Source organism: Aphelocoma coerulescens, chromosome 3 (assembly GCF_041296385.1).
Source record: "Aphelocoma coerulescens isolate FSJ_1873_10779 chromosome 3, UR_Acoe_1.0, whole genome shotgun sequence".
Lineage (NCBI taxonomy): Eukaryota > Metazoa > Chordata > Aves > Passeriformes > Corvidae > Aphelocoma > Aphelocoma coerulescens.
In genome coordinates this window covers 119818889-119839500 of record NC_091016.1, presented here as the reverse complement: position 1 = coordinate 119839500, position 20612 = coordinate 119818889, and the positions used below count along the sequence as shown (strand labels likewise).

The 20612-nt window shown below is 41.6% G+C and overlaps 2 protein-coding genes across 2 annotated transcripts; one reads left to right on the top strand and one right to left on the bottom strand.

Annotated features, from left to right (window-relative positions):
- Positions 1–247: 247 nt before the first annotated feature.
- Positions 248–1216, bottom strand: LOC138107427 (taste receptor type 2 member 9-like). The gene has a single exon (XM_069008647.1). It carries the CDS (start codon positions 1214–1216, stop codon positions 266–268), a length of 951 nt encoding a protein of 316 aa, XP_068864748.1. The 3' UTR covers positions 248–265.
- A 3154-nt stretch (positions 1217–4370) lies between these two features.
- Positions 4371–20263, top strand: MEP1A (meprin A subunit alpha). The gene is made up of 14 exons (XM_069011734.1): positions 4371–4439; positions 4519–4543; positions 4641–4688; positions 5361–5401; positions 5508–5586; positions 5900–6017; positions 7180–7355; positions 8971–9192; positions 10112–10261; positions 12849–13064; positions 13940–14398; positions 15790–15960; positions 16547–16754; positions 17121–20263. Exons 1-14 carry the CDS (start codon positions 4371–4373, stop codon positions 17266–17268), a joined length of 2130 nt encoding a protein of 709 aa, XP_068867835.1. The 3' UTR covers positions 17269–20263.
- The last annotated feature ends 349 nt before the right edge of the window (positions 20264–20612 follow it).

Sequence of the window (20612 nt, the reverse complement as noted above, 5' to 3'; positions counted from 1 at the left end):
GCCTCATTCCTACAACAGGGCTAAATGACTTTGTTAATAACAAAAATATATCTCAAAGATTTAGCTAAATCTAAATACAATAATAACTTATTTAACTCACAATAGTTTAGTTCAATAAATATGAATGAATTTTTCTTAACTTAGACGGTGAAGAGAGAACATCTGTATCACCTGCACTGCCTAGAGAGTTGCATTAGAGTACATTACTTGTTTTCTATGGTGAAGATTCAACATTTTGCATGGGCTCCAGCTTTTATCACAGTTCCTACTTCAGGAAAAACTTGCACTTCACATAGCAGAGAATCTTTAGCAGTGCCTTTTCCAATTTGGGATTACCGAAAATCAGAATAAGGGAATGAACACCTGGAAATGCAATCAGATATATGGATATAAGAAATATCATGGTATTTTCATTCTTATTGACATAAATTATTGTCAGGATCAAACATACAAAATTGATGCTGTACATCACTAAGAAGGAGAGAATAGATTTCATGGCTTTGATGTGGGCATCCATGCTGAGGTTGTTCCTGGAGTTTGTCTGCATCTTGCATTTGTGTCTCCAGAGAGAAAAGAGAAGGAAAACAGCAGAAGAGATGACTGCCATAAATGAAGCAGCATATCCAAAGCCAACGAGAAAAAAAGAAGAGAAAAAATGTTTATCCATTCTGACACTTGCTTCCAAAAAATTTCCAAGGCAGGTGAAATTGAGGTTGTTACTGTGAGTTTCAGCGAGGTTATAGGTAATGATGCTGACAGCTGAGGCTAAAATCCCTGACCCCAACAAGAGCCAGGGCACAATCCTGTCAATTTTTACTTTCAGGTAGATGAAGAACCTGTTCCTGAAATTGGCAATCTTTATGCAATAAAAAACACAAAGACAGGCAGAAACCCACAAGTGGGAATAATTAAAAAACGTTTGAAAAGATACAATAAGCTTAATTATGGAGTGAACATAAAGGTAATTGGGATAAATTATTGAAAGAAATGAATATACCCATGAGATGCACAAATGGCAAAACCTGGAGCATCCCAGAAGCAGCAAGATCTTCTCATTAGAGTTCAGGGTTTTCTTCTTGACCCAGGCAATGCAAAGCACACAAACAAGGAAAGCGTTTATCCACATGCCAGCAAAGGCCTCCAGGCTGATGATGGCCACGGTTGTGGCCCTGTATGAAGTGACATTGGATTGCTGTGGAGAGCGACAAGCTTCCATGCTGCGAGCTGGGGAGCAGAGCTGTGCTGGCCAAGGGGGCTGTGGCAGCAGTGCCTGAGGCAGGGCAGTGGCTGCTGTTGGTGGAGTGTCAGGGATGGCAAGAGCAGCTTTATAGAGCTGCTGCTGCTGGGGGGGATTTTGGTGCTGCTGCTCTGGGGAGCAGGGCAGGTGCAGGGATGTAAATGTGCTGGGTATCGCCTTACCTGGGGCCAGTGTCACCCTTGACAATTTGAATGTTGGTTCAGGGGGGCTGTGTTGGGTGACACAAACAGTGGAGATGTTTTCCTGAAGCGAAGAGTGTTGAGATTTTGTGAGTGACCCGTGTTTGATCAGTGTGAGGCTTCATGATCTGGGTTCTTGTCTCCCTTGCTCACCATTGATGCTCACTCAGAGTGGGTTTTGCACTCAGCAAAGCACAGCCATGACAGTGAGGTGAGTAATCAAGTCAGGGAATCCTAATGTGAAAAACATTCATGTTGATCTGCTCTCCCCTATGTGCCTTGTGTCTTCCTACCAGTTCCATCTCAGTACAGGCTGAGAGGACATGCAGATATTTTCTAAGTAAAATAGTTCAGAGCACTATCCTTGTTACCATCTGATTTTAGACACTATTTTAAGTTTTGAATAATACAGGAGGAGAAACAAATAATAAATTGCTGTTAAAATCGTATGTATCTCTCCTGTATCTCTTTTTACTGGCCCTGAGCTCAAAGTTGACAACAGTTCAGATTATATTATAGCATGCAATAAAATTTTCCAGCAGTACTTGAACAATGCCCTGGATGTCCAAAACCCTGCTTGTTTGGCTCAGTACTATCAGTTTATCTAATAACAGACTATCTCTCTATGACCTTTGCCGAAATTACTCCAGTCAGGGAATTTTGCTAGCAGCCTCCTGTTCTTTCATCCAGGCAGATATTTTTTTATATATGCTCCTATTTTTAATGTACACTTATTCATTCTTTCTTCTAGAATTATAGATATTTATAATACTTTAAAAGCAGAGCAAGTGCTGGTGTTATCCTCTGCTGTGTATTTCAGATCTGAATGCTGAAGTTGTTAACCTGGAGGCATTTGACAAGTTCAGTCTTGTGCTGATTTCAAGTTGTACAAAGGAAACAGACTTACCTAAAATTTGGGAAGCTGGATGGGTAATTTTTTATTAAAAATGTGGTTGGTACCACTTTGATATGACAGGTTTTTCATCTCAGGAGACTTTTTTTTCCATTCTTGCCCATGTGAAGGACACAAATACCTGAGCCACATTTTTGTCTCAAAGTTTGCGTTACAGTGGAGTTAAAAGCAGTACAAGCAGATTAACAAAAGGGATTATCTGCATTTAGTGACACCAGCTTGTGCCTGTGTCAACGAATCTGGGGTGGATTTGCCCTTGGGTGTGGGAATACTGACGTACAGCAATTTGGGGCACTTCATTCAATGTGGTGTAAGAAACCGTAAGGCACCTGCTGTACTACCCAGAGTGGAAGAGCAACAGCTTTTCCCAACACCAAGTTTTTTACAGAACTGCAGCCAATGGAAGCATGTGCGTGCACTGCCCTCCAGGGAGGACAAAATGAAACTGGTGGTGGAGCCCCTCTGCTATAGACACAGGCTGAGAGCTGAGGCTGTTCAGGCTGGAGAAGAGAAGGTTCCAGGGAGACCTTAGAGCCCAGTCCAGTGCCTAAAGGGGGTCCAAGAGAGCCTCTATATATATATGAAAACAAATATATGCCCTCAGAATAACTTCTCTTTAGACATCCTCTTTAGGTTCTTCAGTTATTTTAAAGTTAAGGGTACTAAAAACCAAGTGTTTCTCAGACTGCTCTGATTTTGCTTCAGTTTTTTGTTTTGTTCTCACATCCACTGCTACACATCTGCAAATATGGCCTTCGTGCTGTATTTTGACTCTCTTTGCTCACCTGTGAGAACAGCCTTGACATGCTGTATCTTGAGACATACTTATTTTACTAGTAGTGTGTCCTGTTCAGCTTAGGTGTCAGAAACAATCATTCCTAAAAGCAAGTGCTGAAGAACACCCATGTATGCTAGGTGAAAGATTAGTGCTCTGGGGCCCTTCTTCTCCAAACAAGAAAATATCTCTGTACGTTTTTCTCTGCAATGTGATCTCTTATGAATAGCTTCCTACTCTGATTTGTTTGGAGAAAAATGTGTTGCTTAGGTTGAAGGACTGACTCCTTTCTAGGACAAGCCCATATCCTACTCAAAACTTACTGACCCAAGCTCTCTGCCTTGCACTGTGGGTGGTGGTGTCATGGCACAAGCCCTTTCCTGTCTAATTGCTGAACATAGGGGTGAACATCCTCACTTTTGTGACTTTTAATTTCAGATGTGAAATGAAGGACAGGATTCCATGCCTAAGTTAAAGGCACTCAGGTACTCCAGGGCACATGGAACTCATGGGAATACGGATGCACAGCAAACTAGAGATTTATAGAGCCCTTCCTGACCCATGCCCCCTGAGAAAGACAGCAAGGTGCAGGACAAGAGTTTGTGATCTCTGAAATCCACCAGAAAACAAAGGAGCATCAAACTGGAAAGCCAAGGATTACTGATACAAGTGACCACTTCTGGAGGCAGAGTGGCAGGTTGTGCATGGAGCATCAGTTCTGGGATGGGATCAGCTGAGGGAAAACACTGTCAGGGCATTCATAATCATATCTCTCTTACTTCTAATCTTTACAGTGTGATGTTAATTATTAATTGAAAGCAGCACTGGGCCAAATTCAATTAGTGCTGGACTGCTGTAAACCTGGAATAATTCTGCTTGAGAGTGTGGCTTTTCTCCTGTGCAGTCAAGATCATAATGCTGACAGATAACAAACACAGGAGAAGGAGTCAGCAACTTTGGGCCAGATGGAGATCCTGTTATGTGAAGTCTGGGTGGGTCTTTCACCAGCTGCACCGAAGACATGAAGGTACCACATTCCTCTCTGCAATGTTCCTCCAAGTGGACTTAGGTAGTTGATAAGAGCAGTGCCATCAGGTGCCATCCAGGGGGAAATCTGACTGTTATAATAATGCTTCAAAGGTAGAAAGTCCAATGCTGGTTGGCTGATACTCCATGGAAAGCTCAGCAACATGCCCTATATATTGCCAGAGATGAGAGGGACCAGCTTCTGTTCCCACTGCAAAAATGGGCTCCAGCATCTTCGCACTCTGCCTGACACTTCTTCTATGTTCTGTCCATGGTTCTCCAGTCTCTGTAAGTAAAACCTGATTTCTACAGGCTCCTCTCAGTCTAGAGGCATACCTTATACTGGTTGTATTCCATTCTCTTCCAGGTGGGACATGTCTCCAGTGAAACTGGTAAGTGCTGTGTGAGCTGGTTTGAGTTTTGAAGCATTTCCTTCTACTTGCTGTGTGCCACCACATCCGAACACTCTACGTTTTGACTGTCTTGCAGATGCTGGAGCTGGTGAGATATTCAAAGACATTCCCCACATCAACTTGGGTGAGTTCATGCCTAAATTCTCATGAGGCCTGAAGAGTTGTGAGCATAATGCTGAATTTTCAGTATTGTAAAGGAGACTGATGGTCAGGTAGCTCATGAGAGAGAATATATTCAAGAGAATTATGATCAAGTGAGCTCTGAATTACCTTCCTCTCTCTGTGACACCTGAATCTATCCAGGACTGGAACCCTGTGTAAACAAGGGATGCAGATGTCTTTCCTTTCTGAAATTTGGACAGACCCATGGTGCTAAGGCAGAAAAACACTGTGTGATTTGGAAGGACTCTGGAGTCCCACCAGCATTTTCTGCCCATCTCTGTATGATTTTTATAAAGTTTTACAAACATGGAAAAAAACTTAGATGTTTATTGAGCACTGTCCCACTGTGTGACTCTTGTCAGTATCGGAGAGCAAGCAGAGATTATCAAAGGTGACCATGGATAATAGTGCCACCACAAAGGCAAACATTTCCAAGAAGTAAATATTGAGTAGAAACTGGAAACTGCTGTTACTTTTATTATTGCCTATATTTCAGTGTATAGAGGCTGGTCCTTACTTATTTTCTGTAGCTGCCCAAGGACATTAACCTTGTATAAGAATGTTCAATATGGTTTATGAAAAGAAATACATTTGATGTTTCATTGACACTATCCTTGATTAAATTGCATTTCAGCTGCTGGACTGGACCTCTTTCAGGGTGATATACTGCTCCCTGTAAGTAATTAAAAGCTTTCTGTTGCTTGTCCTAATTGTATGTTTGCTACAAATCAGCTTAGCTCCCTGCAGTAGATGCATCACCAGCTGTTAATTCCCTTTTCAGAAAAACCAGCGAAATGCCTTAAGAAATGAGACCTACAGATGGAAGTTCCCTATTCCCTATATTCTGGGTGATGACCTAGGTAAAGCAGACACTTTATTCAGATTTTATCTCCAATCCTTATTTGTACTGCAGTCACTGTGATAAAAAAATTGCCTTTTCCAGAACTGTTTCTCTCACACAAAAAATGTTAAACGTCACTAATAACTACTTATTGTAGTCTTGTTTATATCAAAATTATTTTCCTTCTACAGCTAACATAGCAAACCACAACTTAATCAAATTCAATAATTTCAATCATTTTTCCTTTGGTTCCATGTGTGAATCTGTACATACCTTACGTCTCCAAGGTGAACAAACTGCAGTGTATTAAAGGTTCTTTCCTTGCTTTCCAGACCTGAATGCCAAAGGAGTAATTCTCCAGGCATTTGAAATGTTCCGCCTGAAGTCCTGCGTTGATTTCAAGCCATATGAAGGAGAAAGAACATACATTTTTTTTAGCAAACAAGATGGGTAAGGGTAATATCAAATTCTGTTTAGTTTTGCAATGTAGAATCAGCTGGGAACCCATTCCATTTGACTTCAGCAGTCTAAAGGTTTGCTGTCAGCAGAGAAAAAGAGGCCACCAGGAAAACAACTCATTTTGCATTCTCAGACAAAGAGCTTGCAAGCAGCTGCCTCCCTCTGCTGACTGTTATTTACAGGATGAGCTCTGAAGGTGAATCCCAGCATCTCTGAGTTTTCATCAACTGCTTCCACTTTTCCGTCTAGGGTTGTTTTCCATTTCAGTGAAGAGCCCCATGCACATCCTTTTAACTTACCAGGAAAGTGAGTGTGAATAGCTAGAATTCAAGTTTGGAAATTTTTGTAAGACAGACAAAAAAAAAAAGTGATTGAAAGAGAGTTTATTGTAATATATCTGTTGGTTTGGCAGGGCTCTTCTTTAATGAATAGTCTCTCAAAATCTGAAAGGGTGTTATGCACAGAAATTCAAGTTTTCAAGAACTGAAAGGATTTATTTTATTTCCTACAGCTAAGTATGTTTTGAAAGAAAATGTAGAAAAGCACAAAAATCTTATCACTCTATCAGCTGTGAATATTTCTTATTTTCCCTGAAGTTCATGTTTCTGCCTTCAGCTCTTCCTTGAGTGTCCTATGACACTTGTCTTACAAGTTTACAAGCTCCATAATTTTTGACAAGTCAGTGTTGAAGACCTTAATACTGGAAATGTATTTTCACACATCTGGCCAATGCAAGGCATGGTTGTTCTTAAAAAGGACCAAATGTTGCTATTCTAAATACTCCTGAGTTTTTTCTCGAGCCCAAGTTATTGCAAAAAAGCTCAGCCTGTTTTGATGAATTTACTGTTTCCATGTATGTTTTATGTTTCTTGGCAAAATGGAAGCTGATGCAGGACTAAACTTCTGTGGCTTTCAAAAATGCAGGGTGAGCTTCTCTGACACAGAGGATAAGTAATGAAGTGATAGTTTGTGGGGGTAAGTCTGCTTTCAGAGTAGCATATTTTTAGAGAATTAAGGCATGTGGTCAGCACCTAAATAATTATTTATGTGACTCATTTAATATTAAGAACTTTTATGATTGTACTTTAAATCCAGTGAGCAGATTGAGAAGTTAAATACAGAGAACAGGGAGTAAGCTCTCCCTCTTTCTCAGGTGTTGGTCCATGGTGGGGGACCTGCAGACTGGACAGAACCTCTCAATTGGGTCAGGGTGTGACTACAGAGCTATTGTGGAACATGAGATCCTGCACGCTTTAGGATTTTACCACGAGCAGTCGAGGATGGACCGGGATGACTACGTGAATATCTGGTGGGACGAAATTATTGCAGGTGGGTTTTAACATTCAAGTTAGAATTTGCAAAGTGCAGATTTATCAATATCCTATTTGCACTTCTAGATTTTAAGACCTTTCTAAAGATAGAATTTTAGAAATGGTAGGGCACACCTGAGACCACAGTAAATCAAGAAATTTTGGTACAACTTCTCTGGTCAAAAGCCAGAGATTGTCTAAGGCCAGAAGATAGAGGCCCTGCTTGGAAATCAGGACTTTTATTTCCCCTTGGCTCCAGGACTGATCTGCTCTCTTATTTTAAACAAATCACTTCCCATCTCTCTGAATCTATTTCCTCTTACCATGTCATGCAAATTGTAAACTTAGATGGTGAGATTTGAGGTGGCTCTTCTTTAAGCAAAGATCCTTTCAAAATCTGAAAGGTTTTTATATTCAGAGATTCAGGCTTTCCTGAAACTGGAAATATTCACTTTGCACATGAAAAAAACCTCAAAATTATTAGATTAGATGGGAAATATGAAGTATTTCTCTCCTGCCCAGCGTGTCTCTGTAGGTTTTTGCTTTCAGGTTTAGTATTATCAGGTTCAGTGGCTTTATGAGTTTCAGCAAAATCTTCACAGTCCCCCTGGTCCCTAGGCAGTTTCTTCTGTAGTCCTCTGTGAGATCTGATTATGTATTTACACAACAATGATTTGTTTGAAAAGGAGTGGCTAGGGGAGGGGTTTTTTAAATTTTATTTTTGATAAAAGGTGCAATTCAAGTATCTGTAAGAAAACAATTCCAAGCTCTTGTATAACCGCAAGCCTTGAACCGAAGACCTTTGTGATTTACAGAAGGGCAGGGCAGTTGTTATACAGAGAAATTGTAATTACCCAACAGCACAGTCATGTGATGTTTTGTCTTTGAAAAAGAATGCCAAATATTATGAAAACATTATTTGCAGTCAGAAATGCTGGCAAGATCTTTTTACTTTTATACCAAAGCCTGTGAAATGGCTCCCTCTCTTTGCCCTAGCAGACACCTTCATAATGAAAAACTTTCTCTAAGGGCAAATTACTTCACCAAGAAACCATGAGAAATGTGTTTCCAAAAGCTATTTCAGTAGAAATATAAATATTATAAATCTAGGGTAAAAATACCTTTTTTCCCCCCAGAGATTGCTAGGGCATTCTTTACTTAAAGAAGAACAGAACCTGAAGACACTCCAGGGTTGTCATATTTATCTCCTTTGTGAGTTTCAGAGCCTCTCCTTCTCCATATATGATCTAATATCCTGGGAAATGTTTGCATCAATGTTCACAGATTCTGGAATGGAGTATATTAATCCTTAAACTTAATCCTTCAGGATCATTACTGTTAAACCATTCCTATTAATTGTAATCTAACATCCTATATATACCATTCTTTACAGCTCATTGGTATTTGGTTCTGAATTTACTGAAGTCACCTGTGAGAGCACAGAGCTGCAATCAAAAGGCACTGCTTTGTTATCCAAATGACAAACACAAATCTAAGTTTCAATATTTTGTTGCAAAGTAATTGCTTTTGGGTATATAATTTGTGCCTTAGAAAACTGTATCCAAGGGGAGGTGCTAATGCCATTTCCTTTCAATTTCCTCTAAAAATGAAGCACTTTTCTGTTCTTTTACCAGGCAAAGAGCACAATTTTGCAAAGTACGATGACAGCTACATCACTGATCTGAACACCCCCTATGACTACGAATCGTTGATGCACTATCAACCACTTTCATTTAACAAAAATGAAAGTGTCCCCACAATTACAGCAAAGATACCAGCATTTGATGACATAATTGGACAACGTCTAGACCTCAGTGCCATTGACCTGGAAAGACTGAATCGCATGTACAACTGCAGTAAGTCAGAATTTAACCATGGCAAACTATTTGGTTATACTTGAGCCAGGCTGGTCCACCTCCCTTACGTCTCTAAAATAACAAAAACTCTTCTCAAATGTGCTTCAGGAGGTATGGGACAGGACCTGTGGTGTGCAAATAAACACAAACAGTTTATTCCCTTCTCATCCCTTTTTAGCTCTTCTCACTGTCATTATTTTTGTAAAAATTAGTCAAGGAAAGTCAAACCATTCACACTTCTTCCATGCTGCTCCCAGGAGTTCAGACCTGTGGTTGTGTACTGCCTGTGGTGTGTGGGCAGCCTTGTTGAGCTTTTCTAAGGTGAATGCAACTGCACTTTGTCCTATTTTACTGACATTTGGTCTTAATCAGATTATTTTGCTCCTGAGATTGGCTAGTTCTGGAATCCCACACTGTCTAGGTGTTTGCTGCGCTGGTTGAAGATGGTATCACTGATCATGGTTGTTACTGAAAAGTTATTGTCCCCTCAGTGCTGCCAGCAGAAGCATCACCTTGCAGGCAAACTCAGCTGAACCAGCTTAAGGTAACAAGGTGGACTTTGCTTAGAGTGGAAGGACAGAGCTCAAGTTTATCAATCAGGGAACTGCTGTGATGAACAATTACTTCAGCTGAGGAATGGTTAAATACACCAAGGCTGGCAAACAGGCACAAAGACAGTCACTGCCACATGGGGCTCTTTAACCTTCTCCAAAGAGGTCAAAGGTGGTTGTCTTTATCCAGGGAATCCCTCCAGGAATCAAATGTTTCCTCCTCTGAGTCATTGGGCTCACATCCGCTAGTGTGAGGTTTGTCTTCTCTACAGGACAGTTATACTGCTGTGAACAAACCCCACCAAAATTAGAGCAGAAATTTTAATGAGCTACTACTCTGAGGTGACCATGTGTGTATTTTTTTTCAGCTTCAACTCACACCTTTTTGGACCAGTGTTCTTTTGAGTTTGAGAACATCTGTGGTATGATCCAGGGCACCAACCATGACCAGAACTGGGTCCACCAACAGGGCAACGTGACGGGGCAGGAGGACCACACACTTGCTGGGCGCTGCAGAGGTAAAACAAAGGAATGGGACACTTTCTGAGCTGGGTTTTCTCCAGGGCTGATTACAATGACAGGTTCAGAGAAGTTGTTAAAGACTCTGTACAGTGTTTGCACTCCCACTCTCACTAAACTTTTTCAATTTAGTGGAATGTTGTCCACACTAGCAAGATCAAAGGGGACAAAGAATCTTAACTAGAGGTCTTTTAAATATAACCTGGGAAATTATTTACTTCAACTTCCAAAGTCTGTATAAGAGTTGTATTACCTCATGATAAGAATCAAACAGCACTTGTAGCCACTCATAAATGTTGTGTTTGCAATGCAAATGGGAAGTTAAGCTTGTGGAGTTCTAGTTCTGGAAGTAGAAGAAAGTTGCAAAGATTTTATGATAGGAGTTCAGGGATACTTTTTATTTTGATGTGGTAATTTCACCATTTTTCAAAGGAAGACGTTCTCAAAAATAGAGCAGTGAGCCCCAGTCACAGTCACAGGGTGCTAGTTTACAGCTGAGAATAAAGATGAAGTCCCAACCGGCAGTTCTGAAAAGCAAGAGCCTAATTTCTCAATGTTTAGACAGGATAAATGACAACACACTTCCAAGATAAAAGTGACTTCTGTGGTAAATTTTGCCTCAGTACAGGGGGAAGGAATCCTGACCTAAAGCACATTCACTTGTCCTTTGTAACTCTTCGACTTGCTGTACTCAGGAGTAGCTTATTCCACTCAAGTGACCCACCCACTGGAAAGAACAGATCTCCAACCTTTTATAATGCTAGTAGTTGTGGATCAGGCCCAAGAATACAATATAACTCAAGAAAACCACCTGATATTTTCTAGAAATACATGCTTCTAACCCTCAGCTGATTCTTTCTCTCCTCTTTCTCACCCCATACAGTACAACTGTAACTGGAGAAAATAATTTAAATGAGTTGTTTGAGTTTATCAGGTAAAATCCAGTCTGCCTGAACTGAGCACTTAACGTGGACTTAGGCTTTAAAATCCAGTGACTCAGTGCAAAATAAGTATCAATGTTATTTGAAGAGTTAATGGACAGGGGTGGGTGAGGATCTCCAAAGTGTAGAAATGAATTGCATGAGTAGGGAGTGTCTCTCCTTTTGGCACCTCCAAAGGGTCATTGACCCTATCAGGAATTTTGATGTTTTTTGAGAAGTGGTTCTGCAATCAGAATCATCTCAAGTGGGGGCAAATTCTAAGTTTCTCACATAGATGGATCCTATTTTGCCCAGACAGCTTTGGTATTCTGGGTTTTTGACTTACTGCTGGCTAAACTGAAGGAGGGAAAGTACAGCTTAACATTTAGGGAGTCTGCTGAAGTCTGCCAGGGCCATAATCTAATTGCCATGGATACTTATTGTTGCCTTTGACTTTCTTATCAAAAAGGACACGTAGTCTAGATCATTTGGGGGTTTGTTACTACAACAATTTCAACAACAGGCTCACAGCGCTGCTTCTCACTTGTGATTATACTTGGATTTAATACACTCACATTTAGAATAAGTTTAACTGATGGTCAAGTGTCATATATTGCATAGAGCAATCTCTAGCAAGGCTTCTGTGGACATGAGTTCAAAATATTGCTACCATGTGGAAGAGAATGGAGATCCTTCCCCTGACTGATTAGAGAGAACCTGATAAACAGCTCAAAACCCTTCACTAACCATGCAGGAAGCTGCACTGCCTTTATGCAGGTGTAACTGTTGGAACAACATGATCTTTAAGCTTCTTTCCAACCTAAACCAGTCTGTGATTCTGTGATATGTTATCTTGGACAGGAGTCCATGGAACTTGCACACAACAGCTAAAAATAATTTAACTTATTAATTTAATCTTTGACTAAATTGAATAACTAAAAAGCGACACAATACCATACAGATAAGACATGACAACTTCATGTGATACCAAGATATGATGTGTGCAAATGGTGAATCCTTGTAAATATAAGGATAAAAGTAGACACTTCAAAACTAAAGTAAAGAACACTTCAAAAATGTTAATGTACAATTAAACTAGAGGAGCAGGAATTCTTAAATAATTTTCTTAAGATGAGTAATTGAGTTTTGAAGTGTTTGGGCAAGCTGTAAAAAAAGGCCTTCTGCATGTTCAAGGTCAGGACAGTGCTAGATTTGTGTCCAACCCCTTTTTATCATCTTTATTGCTGATAAGAAATTATCTAACTCTTTACAAGGCAATATAGCATGTGATCTCTAAGATCTCATTTTTAGATTATCTTCAGTATAAATAAAATTTTTAAATGTATCTACTAATTGCTTGTGGTCAGCACTGAATCCTCTGTTTCATGTATCTCTGACATTCCTGAGGAATCCAATTTCCAATTAGAGCAACTAAAGCAAAACTGACAGGAGCTGACAGCAATGAGTTCCATGTATGTGCTGAACTACTACTCCTGTTCTTATCCCAGTCTGTCTTGGATGGTTATCACATGCTATTTCCTTTACTATTCACGTTGAGTACTACTCTTCTGCTTACTAAAATGTGCAGTTGAAATGATGAATTTACACTATGCAGCTTTGCAGGAAATGTGTAAACAGGCAGTGACAGTCTACCCTTTCTTCCCAGATGCTGGCTATTTCATGTTCTTCAGCACCAGCTCTGGCCAGGAAGATGAGGTGGCAATCCTAGAGTCCAGAATCCTTTATCCAAAGAGAACTCAGCAGTGCCTCCAGTTCTTCTACAGGACCACAGGAAGCCCTTCTGACAAGCTGATCATCTGGCTTAAAGAGGATGATGGCACTGGGAACATTCGCAAGATGAGGAAAATTCAAACCTTTCAAGGTAATTCTGGAAATAAGATGAATATTTGGGTAGAGGGAAGGAGTTGTCTTACTGTTCCCATGAATGCAGAAGACTGTCTCAGAAACCAAAAGACTTTCCCGAAGTTGCCAGAATATATTGCAATACAGCTAAGAATTTTGGTATTACATGAGGAACTGTGGGTTGTAATATTGTAAATTTGGTGCTTCACAGCAGAAGTCACAACATTCCTAAAATTATGTTGCACTTGGTGATTAAGAGGGACCCCAAGCCATGCTGAGACCAACTGACTGTCTCCACTGGCTGTTACATGATCTAAGAGTGTGCTGTTCAGATGTAAATACCTGTGCTCCTCTGCAGTCAATAAGAATCTCAGACTGATTTTTAGATAGTTGGAAATATAAAAACTTATGCAGTTTTGGAAATGTGAACTGGATTCCCCTTTAGGTGATTTGCTAAATAGGACAAACTCAGCCACTGAGGCCCCATGTGTTTTATATTGTCAAAGCACAAGACCTGTCATAATCTGCCTAAATCAGGCTGCAGCAGCTTGTAGGGAGGGACAATTCCCTGGAAAAGTGTTAGAAAAAACTAATTCTAACACTTGATTCCCACCCTCCTTTTTGTCTTAGCTCTTAGCATGTTGCCCTTTCTAGTAGAGACTGTCATTCCCTAATGTGTGAAGAGTTCCTTGTACAACATCTCCAAAGCGTTTAGATGACAAAACAGTGTGGATATATTATAGTCACAACATCAGCTTAAGATCTCTGCCCTTCAGGACTCTGTGAGAGGTCCAGTTGTCTAAAAGTGCAGCTGGGATGGATGGCTAGGGGCAAGTTGCTTCATAATATCTCTAATCACACTGATAGCAATGTTTTGCTTTCCTTTTATCACAGCGGACAGTGACTCCAACTGGAAAATTGCCCACGTAACCCTCAACGCTCAGAAGAAGTTCCGTTACCTCTTCCAAGGACTGAAGGGCAACCCCAGCTCTTCATCGGGTGGGATTGCTATTGATGATGTCACTCTGACAGAGACCCCCTGTCCCACAGCTGTGTGGGTCATTCACAACTTCAGCAAAATCCTTGAGAACTCATCCATCACTGTTATTGAAAGCCCCCGTTTTTACAGCCCTGAGGGTTATGGATTTGGCATCAGCGTGTTGCCGAACTACCAGAACAGCAGCTACGCTCGTGTAGCCTTCCACCTGTGCAGTGGAGAGAACGATGCAGTTCTGGAGTGGCCAGCTCTGAACCGCCAGGTCACACTCACAGTGCTGGATCAGGACCCCGATGTCCTGAAAAGGATGTCCTCGAGCAAAAGCTTCACCACAAGCAAAGACCACATTAACTCAGGTAAGAGGTGTCTGCCTGGAGGAATGTTGGCAGTGAGAGCCAAGGAATCAGAGTAAGAGAACTGAGTGTAGGACTCAGAGCTGAGAAACTTGGGACATATTTCCCAGTTTGGGAACTTTCCTGTGTACAACTTGCCAGTGTGTGACTCAGAATTCCTGCCTGTGGAAGATTGTATAACATGAAAAGTGACACATATAAGGTTGGTGTTATTATGAACAACCCCTGGGATATCTGAGTATGATTCTAAATGTAGAGTTCTCCTGAGAGCAGGCAATTCCCATTCTACCTGTGGTTTGTCCATTGTGATAGGTGACACATCATCACAGGTTGGTGGAATGCCAGCAGGGTGCAGTATTCTGTTAGTAAAGCAACAAAAATTCGAACCTGCACTTTGGAGGTTCAGTCAACTTCAAAGTACTCAGTGAACCTCAACCTACATAGTCTGAATGCACAACATTCACCCTTTCTCATGGATGTGTTAATTCAAAATTGTTCAGCCTGGAGAAGAGAAGGCTGAACAATCAGGGTGACCTAATTGTGGCCTTCCAGTACCTGAAGGGAGCCTGCAGGAAAAATGGAGAGAGACAATTTACAGAAGCATGGAGTGCCGGGACAAAAGGGAATTGTCTTCAAACTGAAAGAGAGTAGGTTTAGAATAGATATTAGGAAGAAATTCTTTTCTGTGAGGATGGCTGGGCACTGGAACCAGCTGCCCAGAGAAAATGTGGATGTCCCATCCTTGGAAGGATTCAAGGCCAGGCTGGATGGGGCTTGAAGCAACCTGGTCTAGTGGAAGGTGTCCCTGCCCATGGCAGGGGTTGGAATGAGATGATCTTTAAGGTCCCTTCCAATCCAAACTATTCTCTGATTCTATGACAGAAATAATAATAGGACAAATGGAGTCTGTTACAGAATAAAATACTACACATGAATCTTCATCACTTTCTACTTTTTCAAGTGGAAGTTAAGTACATACTTTTTCAGTAGAAGCTTTTAAACTCTAAGTATGCATATGTTCAATAAATCATAGGAATGACCAAAATCTGCTAAATTCTAACCCATAGGTACTTGCAAACTGGTGGGGGAGCATCCTTACTCAGGAGGAAACTCTTAGCTGGTGACAATGAGGAGGCAGTTTGTGTTTGGTTAGTTCTCAATGAAAGAGGAGTTGTGGAATTTCAGTGGTCTCACATAGACTAAGAATCCTCATGCAGACCATACCTGAAGATCACCTGGCACTTTTAGTTTGTCAGTCCTCTGGGATTTGTTTGGGGATTTCAGGTCTGAACTTGATTTTACAGCATAAATCCCCTTTTAACACTGTAATGCAGAAAGCAGTCATGTAGTACTTTGAGCTGCACAACATTGTGGTGCTCATTTTCTCTTTACAGATAATGGAGCTATAATATGGGATAAACCATCAATTGCTGGAAGATTTGATGAGTCGTGCAATTGCAACAGAAGTGTAGCCTGGGGGTGGAGTAACTTCATATCCCACAGACAGATGAGACGGAGAAGCTTCCTGAAAAATGATGACCTGATTATTTTTGCAGAATTTAATGGTAAGGACCCTTTTCCTGATTCTCCTTACAAAATAGGTGATTCTTTCTATTTTCATACATTCCAATAACTCTTGCCACCTGTCTCCAACATCTCTTCTAGTAGGAATCAACTTTAAAAAGTTGATTAATGCTTTAAAAAGCATTTCTGTTACCTAGTGTCAGGTGGGTGAGGTTAACTAAAGTGACTGTGAGTTCAGAGGGATCTAAATGGCAGTGAGTTTTGAAATGTTAACTTCTTAGACACCCTTAGGCACCCTGACCAGTAGCTGTGTCCATTTCTAAGCACTGAACATACTAAAGGCTATCCCCACTGTGTTTATTTCCAAGTAGGATGGCCTCACTTGGCATAATTTTTCAAAGTACAGAACATCACAGATTTACCTAACTTGTTTCTGTAATTTCAGTCTTATTTTCTATCTTGTGCTTTAAATACACAGAACATGTTGTGGTACAGCAAGAGCTCTGTGAAGGGAAAATGAACAAGGAGCACCCTCTAGTCCACAAAGCATCCTGTGAGCCCCTGATACGAGGCACACTACACATAGTATCACTCACTGATTCTGATGTCTTTCTCCTTTTTTTAAAGATATAATTCACCTCAATAAAACTGAAGTTCCTGTTCAACGTGTGCAATCTGCCCTCACGGAAGGCCTTGTTCTTGAAAGGCAGAAGAGAGCAGCCCATGACACAGAGCCTGTCCAAGACCAGCTGCCTTATCTGCCAGACCCATGTGACCCAAACCCTTGTCAGAATGATGGAGTCTGTGTGAATGTGAACGGAAAAGCAAGCTGCAGGTACCACAGACCTCCTCCCTCCTTGCCCTGGCCTTCTTCTTCAAGCAATGCAGCTAAAAAGTATTCAGAGCTACAGATCTCAGAGGTCTAAGCCACCAGCTCTTCAAGGAAAGGTAGAAACAAACCACTTTAGCACAGTGACTGGTTCCTACCAGCAGCCAGGAGGGCAGGTTTCTTTGCATAAAGCAAAGAAGCCCCATTCTGTGGTGCTGCCAGGGTGTGTAAATAGCCTCCACACAAGGTGGGCACGTTGTGATGTGAATCCCTCCAATGGGAACAGCTCATCTGGGATAATGAATGTGAAGAGCTTGGGGTGAGGGCATGACAAGGCTCCTGATCTACTGAATCTGTGTTTTGTTTTCCCAGGTGCCCATCAGGACAAGCCTTCTTCTTCACAGGTGAGAGATGTCAGTCAAGGCAGGTCCACGGGAACATCGTGGGAATGGTGATTGGTGGAATTGCTGGAACTATTGTCTTATCTATCATCCTCATTGCCATGATGGCTAGAAGATAAAAAACTGCAGGGGGGACAAATCTCAGCCTGCTGTTTTTCCATAGTTCATAAGATATCAGGTTTCAGTGAAAAACGATGAATACAAATAGTAGAAAACCAGTCATCATATGGATTAAAAGCTCTGTCAACAGCTTGGCAGCAGTCTGGTTTTTTCTGAGGGATGTGGCAGTTAAAGTGTGTCATGTAGAGCTGCTGTCTGATGAAAATTTATACACTGCCTTTCTTGTATGTTTTTTGAAAGTTTTGTTTCTTCATCCCATAGCAAGCAGCAGTGCTGGAGCCTATGCATTTACTCTCAGCCACAGTTCAAACTCAGATTAAATAACTGGCAAAACCTCTCAAATCACTGGTAAAAGTCACACCAAAACACATGTATTAAGATTCTGGAAATGTTCCTACAAAAATTGCTCAAGAATTCTAAAGGGTACAGATATTTATGTAAGTCAATACATCATCACTCACTTTCCCTGGGGTTGTGCTGGTTTCCTTACACTAATTAGCTATTACACAGATTTCATAAACTACTATTCCACAGTTTTGGCCAGTGCTCTAGCAGGGAAATACATCCACATTAAAGTTAGCTGTCTTTCTAGAGGGTTTCATCACATAAGGTTTTCAAAGACTCAAGTGTACAGCTATTCTCTGAGCCTAACTGAAGGGGTTTTTTAAAGCAACTATAAAACTCCCATAATTTCAACAGGCTCTGGATGGAATTGGAGCAGAGTATCAATTATCATAGGGTAGAATCTCTCATGGTTGCCATTAAGTTCACATGTCTTTGGAAACCATAATCTCACAAGTCGAGGAGTGTATGAAGATGAAGACTGGGTCTGTGGTACTACAGTGTGCTGGATAAGGTGTTGACATCCTCGAACTTAACTGCAGATATCAGAAAGCAATTCATCTAGTATGTCCTAAGATCTCTGCTTTCAAGGGCTCTAACAGTTTCCACACTTGAAGCTCTGATATCCAGGTTTCCTTAGAAAGCAGTTTCTTTGTCTCTGCAGGAGTTCAGAATACAAATGGTAAATAATCACAGAGGGTGATGCTGCCCTTGTAGTTATCAGGTACAAGTTACAAGGGATGGCAGCCAAGGGAAAATGCACTCTTATGGCAGTAGGTTGTACACAGGGAGCTGATTCCTACTTAGATCCATTCTGCTGATCACAGCAGTCCTGTAGGGACAAACAATCCATTTAATTAAGGCATTATCACCAAATTAATACTCTGTCCCTATTATTCTTTGCCTTTGGAATAAAATCAAAACAAACACTTAGATCAGCTTTTCCTGCAACACACCTGACTGCCTGGATCTCACACGTGAAAGGGAATTACAGATCTCATTACTTTCTGCCATCTGGATTAGGGGATTCCCCCTTGGATCAAGCGAGTTTCCCACCCAAGTTGACAACCTCATAAATCACTCGGGGTTATGCAATGAAAGACAGGAGATCCATAAAGTTGAATAAAATTACATGGTGCAGCTTTCTAGTGAATGTGTGAGATAGAAACCAAGGCAGGGAGGATCCTGGCAAACCCCAGCCAAGTGCTACCCTGCACATGATTTTGGTGTCCCTAAAGGGACACCAAGACTAAGAATGCAAGTTGTCACTATGCACTCCAAACACGTGTAGGCTCCGACGTTCTGTTTGCTCGTGTAGACAGAGCCCAAGTCTCCACTCTGCCAAACCACACACTGACTCTGCCAGGAGAACCTGTCGTGGCTTCCAGACACGGGGGATGTCCCACCAAGTGGTCCTGGGTGCACTTGGGCCCTGTTTGATGGTTTGGCTCCCTTCAGAACATCACAGCAGGGCAACTCTTGTATGGTTGTTTCCTTGTCCAAGGCTGGGACTGGAACTAGATAGTTCTGCTGGGCAGATATTTTCTTTGTTGTTAACAAGACACCTCATCCTTTGCAGCATGGCTGGCAGGTGCAGACCTGCAGTCACACAGGAGTTTCAGTGAGGGCTGGTGGCCATTCCTTTCAGGGACAGCTGTGGACAGGCTCCTTCTTGGCTACCCTGGCTCACCTGACCCTGGGGACAACATGGGCTCAATGATTTGGGCAATGCTGAACCAGGGTCAACCAGGACCTTCTCCTGAAACCATTGTTTAGAGGGATTACTCCAGCCAAGCTGCAAATGGAAAAAGCCCTGCAACTTCTATTTGGTCCCCACACTAGTCCAGGCAGGGCCACAGCCATGGCAGAGGGACTGCTGTCCAGGGAAGGGAGGTACATGAGTGACAGGAATCATCAGGAAATGAGCCCTGTGACAGCCTTTACTTCAAGAAGGGAAGGTGAATAAAAGGAGTTGGATCAGAGTAAAGGGAAGAATTGGGGTAACAACCCAAAATACCAGACTCATGAAGGGAGAAAACTATTAGTGAGCCCACTGCTCACACTGCCTATGACAAAGACTTGGTTCTTGCTGCTGAGGGGGGGGGGGAAGGGGTACAGGATGTTTGTTGCTATGTGTTTCCCCTTCTTGTCCCATTCACTATTCGCCCCTTTTCTTCTCTCCCAGTTTATCTGTGTCTGTATTCAAGTGAAGCTTGACCTCAAGTCTTTAGACTGGCACAGGTAATTTCTCAGCTGCTTCTCATTGGTGAATTGTCATGGCTTTCGTTATGCTGGCTAGGACTTTGCCTTTGAAGATCCCTCAAAGATGGCCCTTTGGTGCCAGGCAGCTTGGTATCACATCCTGATTTCTCATGCACAGGCAGTCAAGAGCCAGGCTCAGCTAAACTGGGAACTGTGGTGAAACCTCAGGGATGAAATGCCTGCAGGGACACAGTGTGGTGGAACTGGGACTGTGCAGGCACTTGTACTTTACAGTCCATGTAAAGCCTGTTCTCACTCAGCAGGAGAGGATGTTCATTATTGCACACACTATTTCCAGAGCGAGTTAAACCAAATGGCTGCACAAAAGCGAGATTTGTTGAAATAATGTGTGAAGGTGGGATTTTCAAGTTTCCACTGGCCATGCAGTTCAAAGACATTCTGGATTTTCATCTTGAAGTGTGTTCTAGTTCTAGCATTATATCTACATCTTGAAGCAAAACCCAATTGCTTTCAATATAAATACCATATTTAATTGATACTTGATTGTTGTCTTCAGTCATCCCCACCTTGCCCATACCAAACCATCATAAGTGCTTCTAACTGTAGGGAACAGTTTCCCATCCTGATTCACCCCAAAGTTCCAGGAACAGGTTCACCATTGGCAAACACAGGCCTGATTCCCTGACAATCAAACAGGGCTGTACCATCTGACTGCAGTATTTGATATTGGCCTCAAATCTAAATCTTCATGATTCCATCTACTATATTGTACATTAAA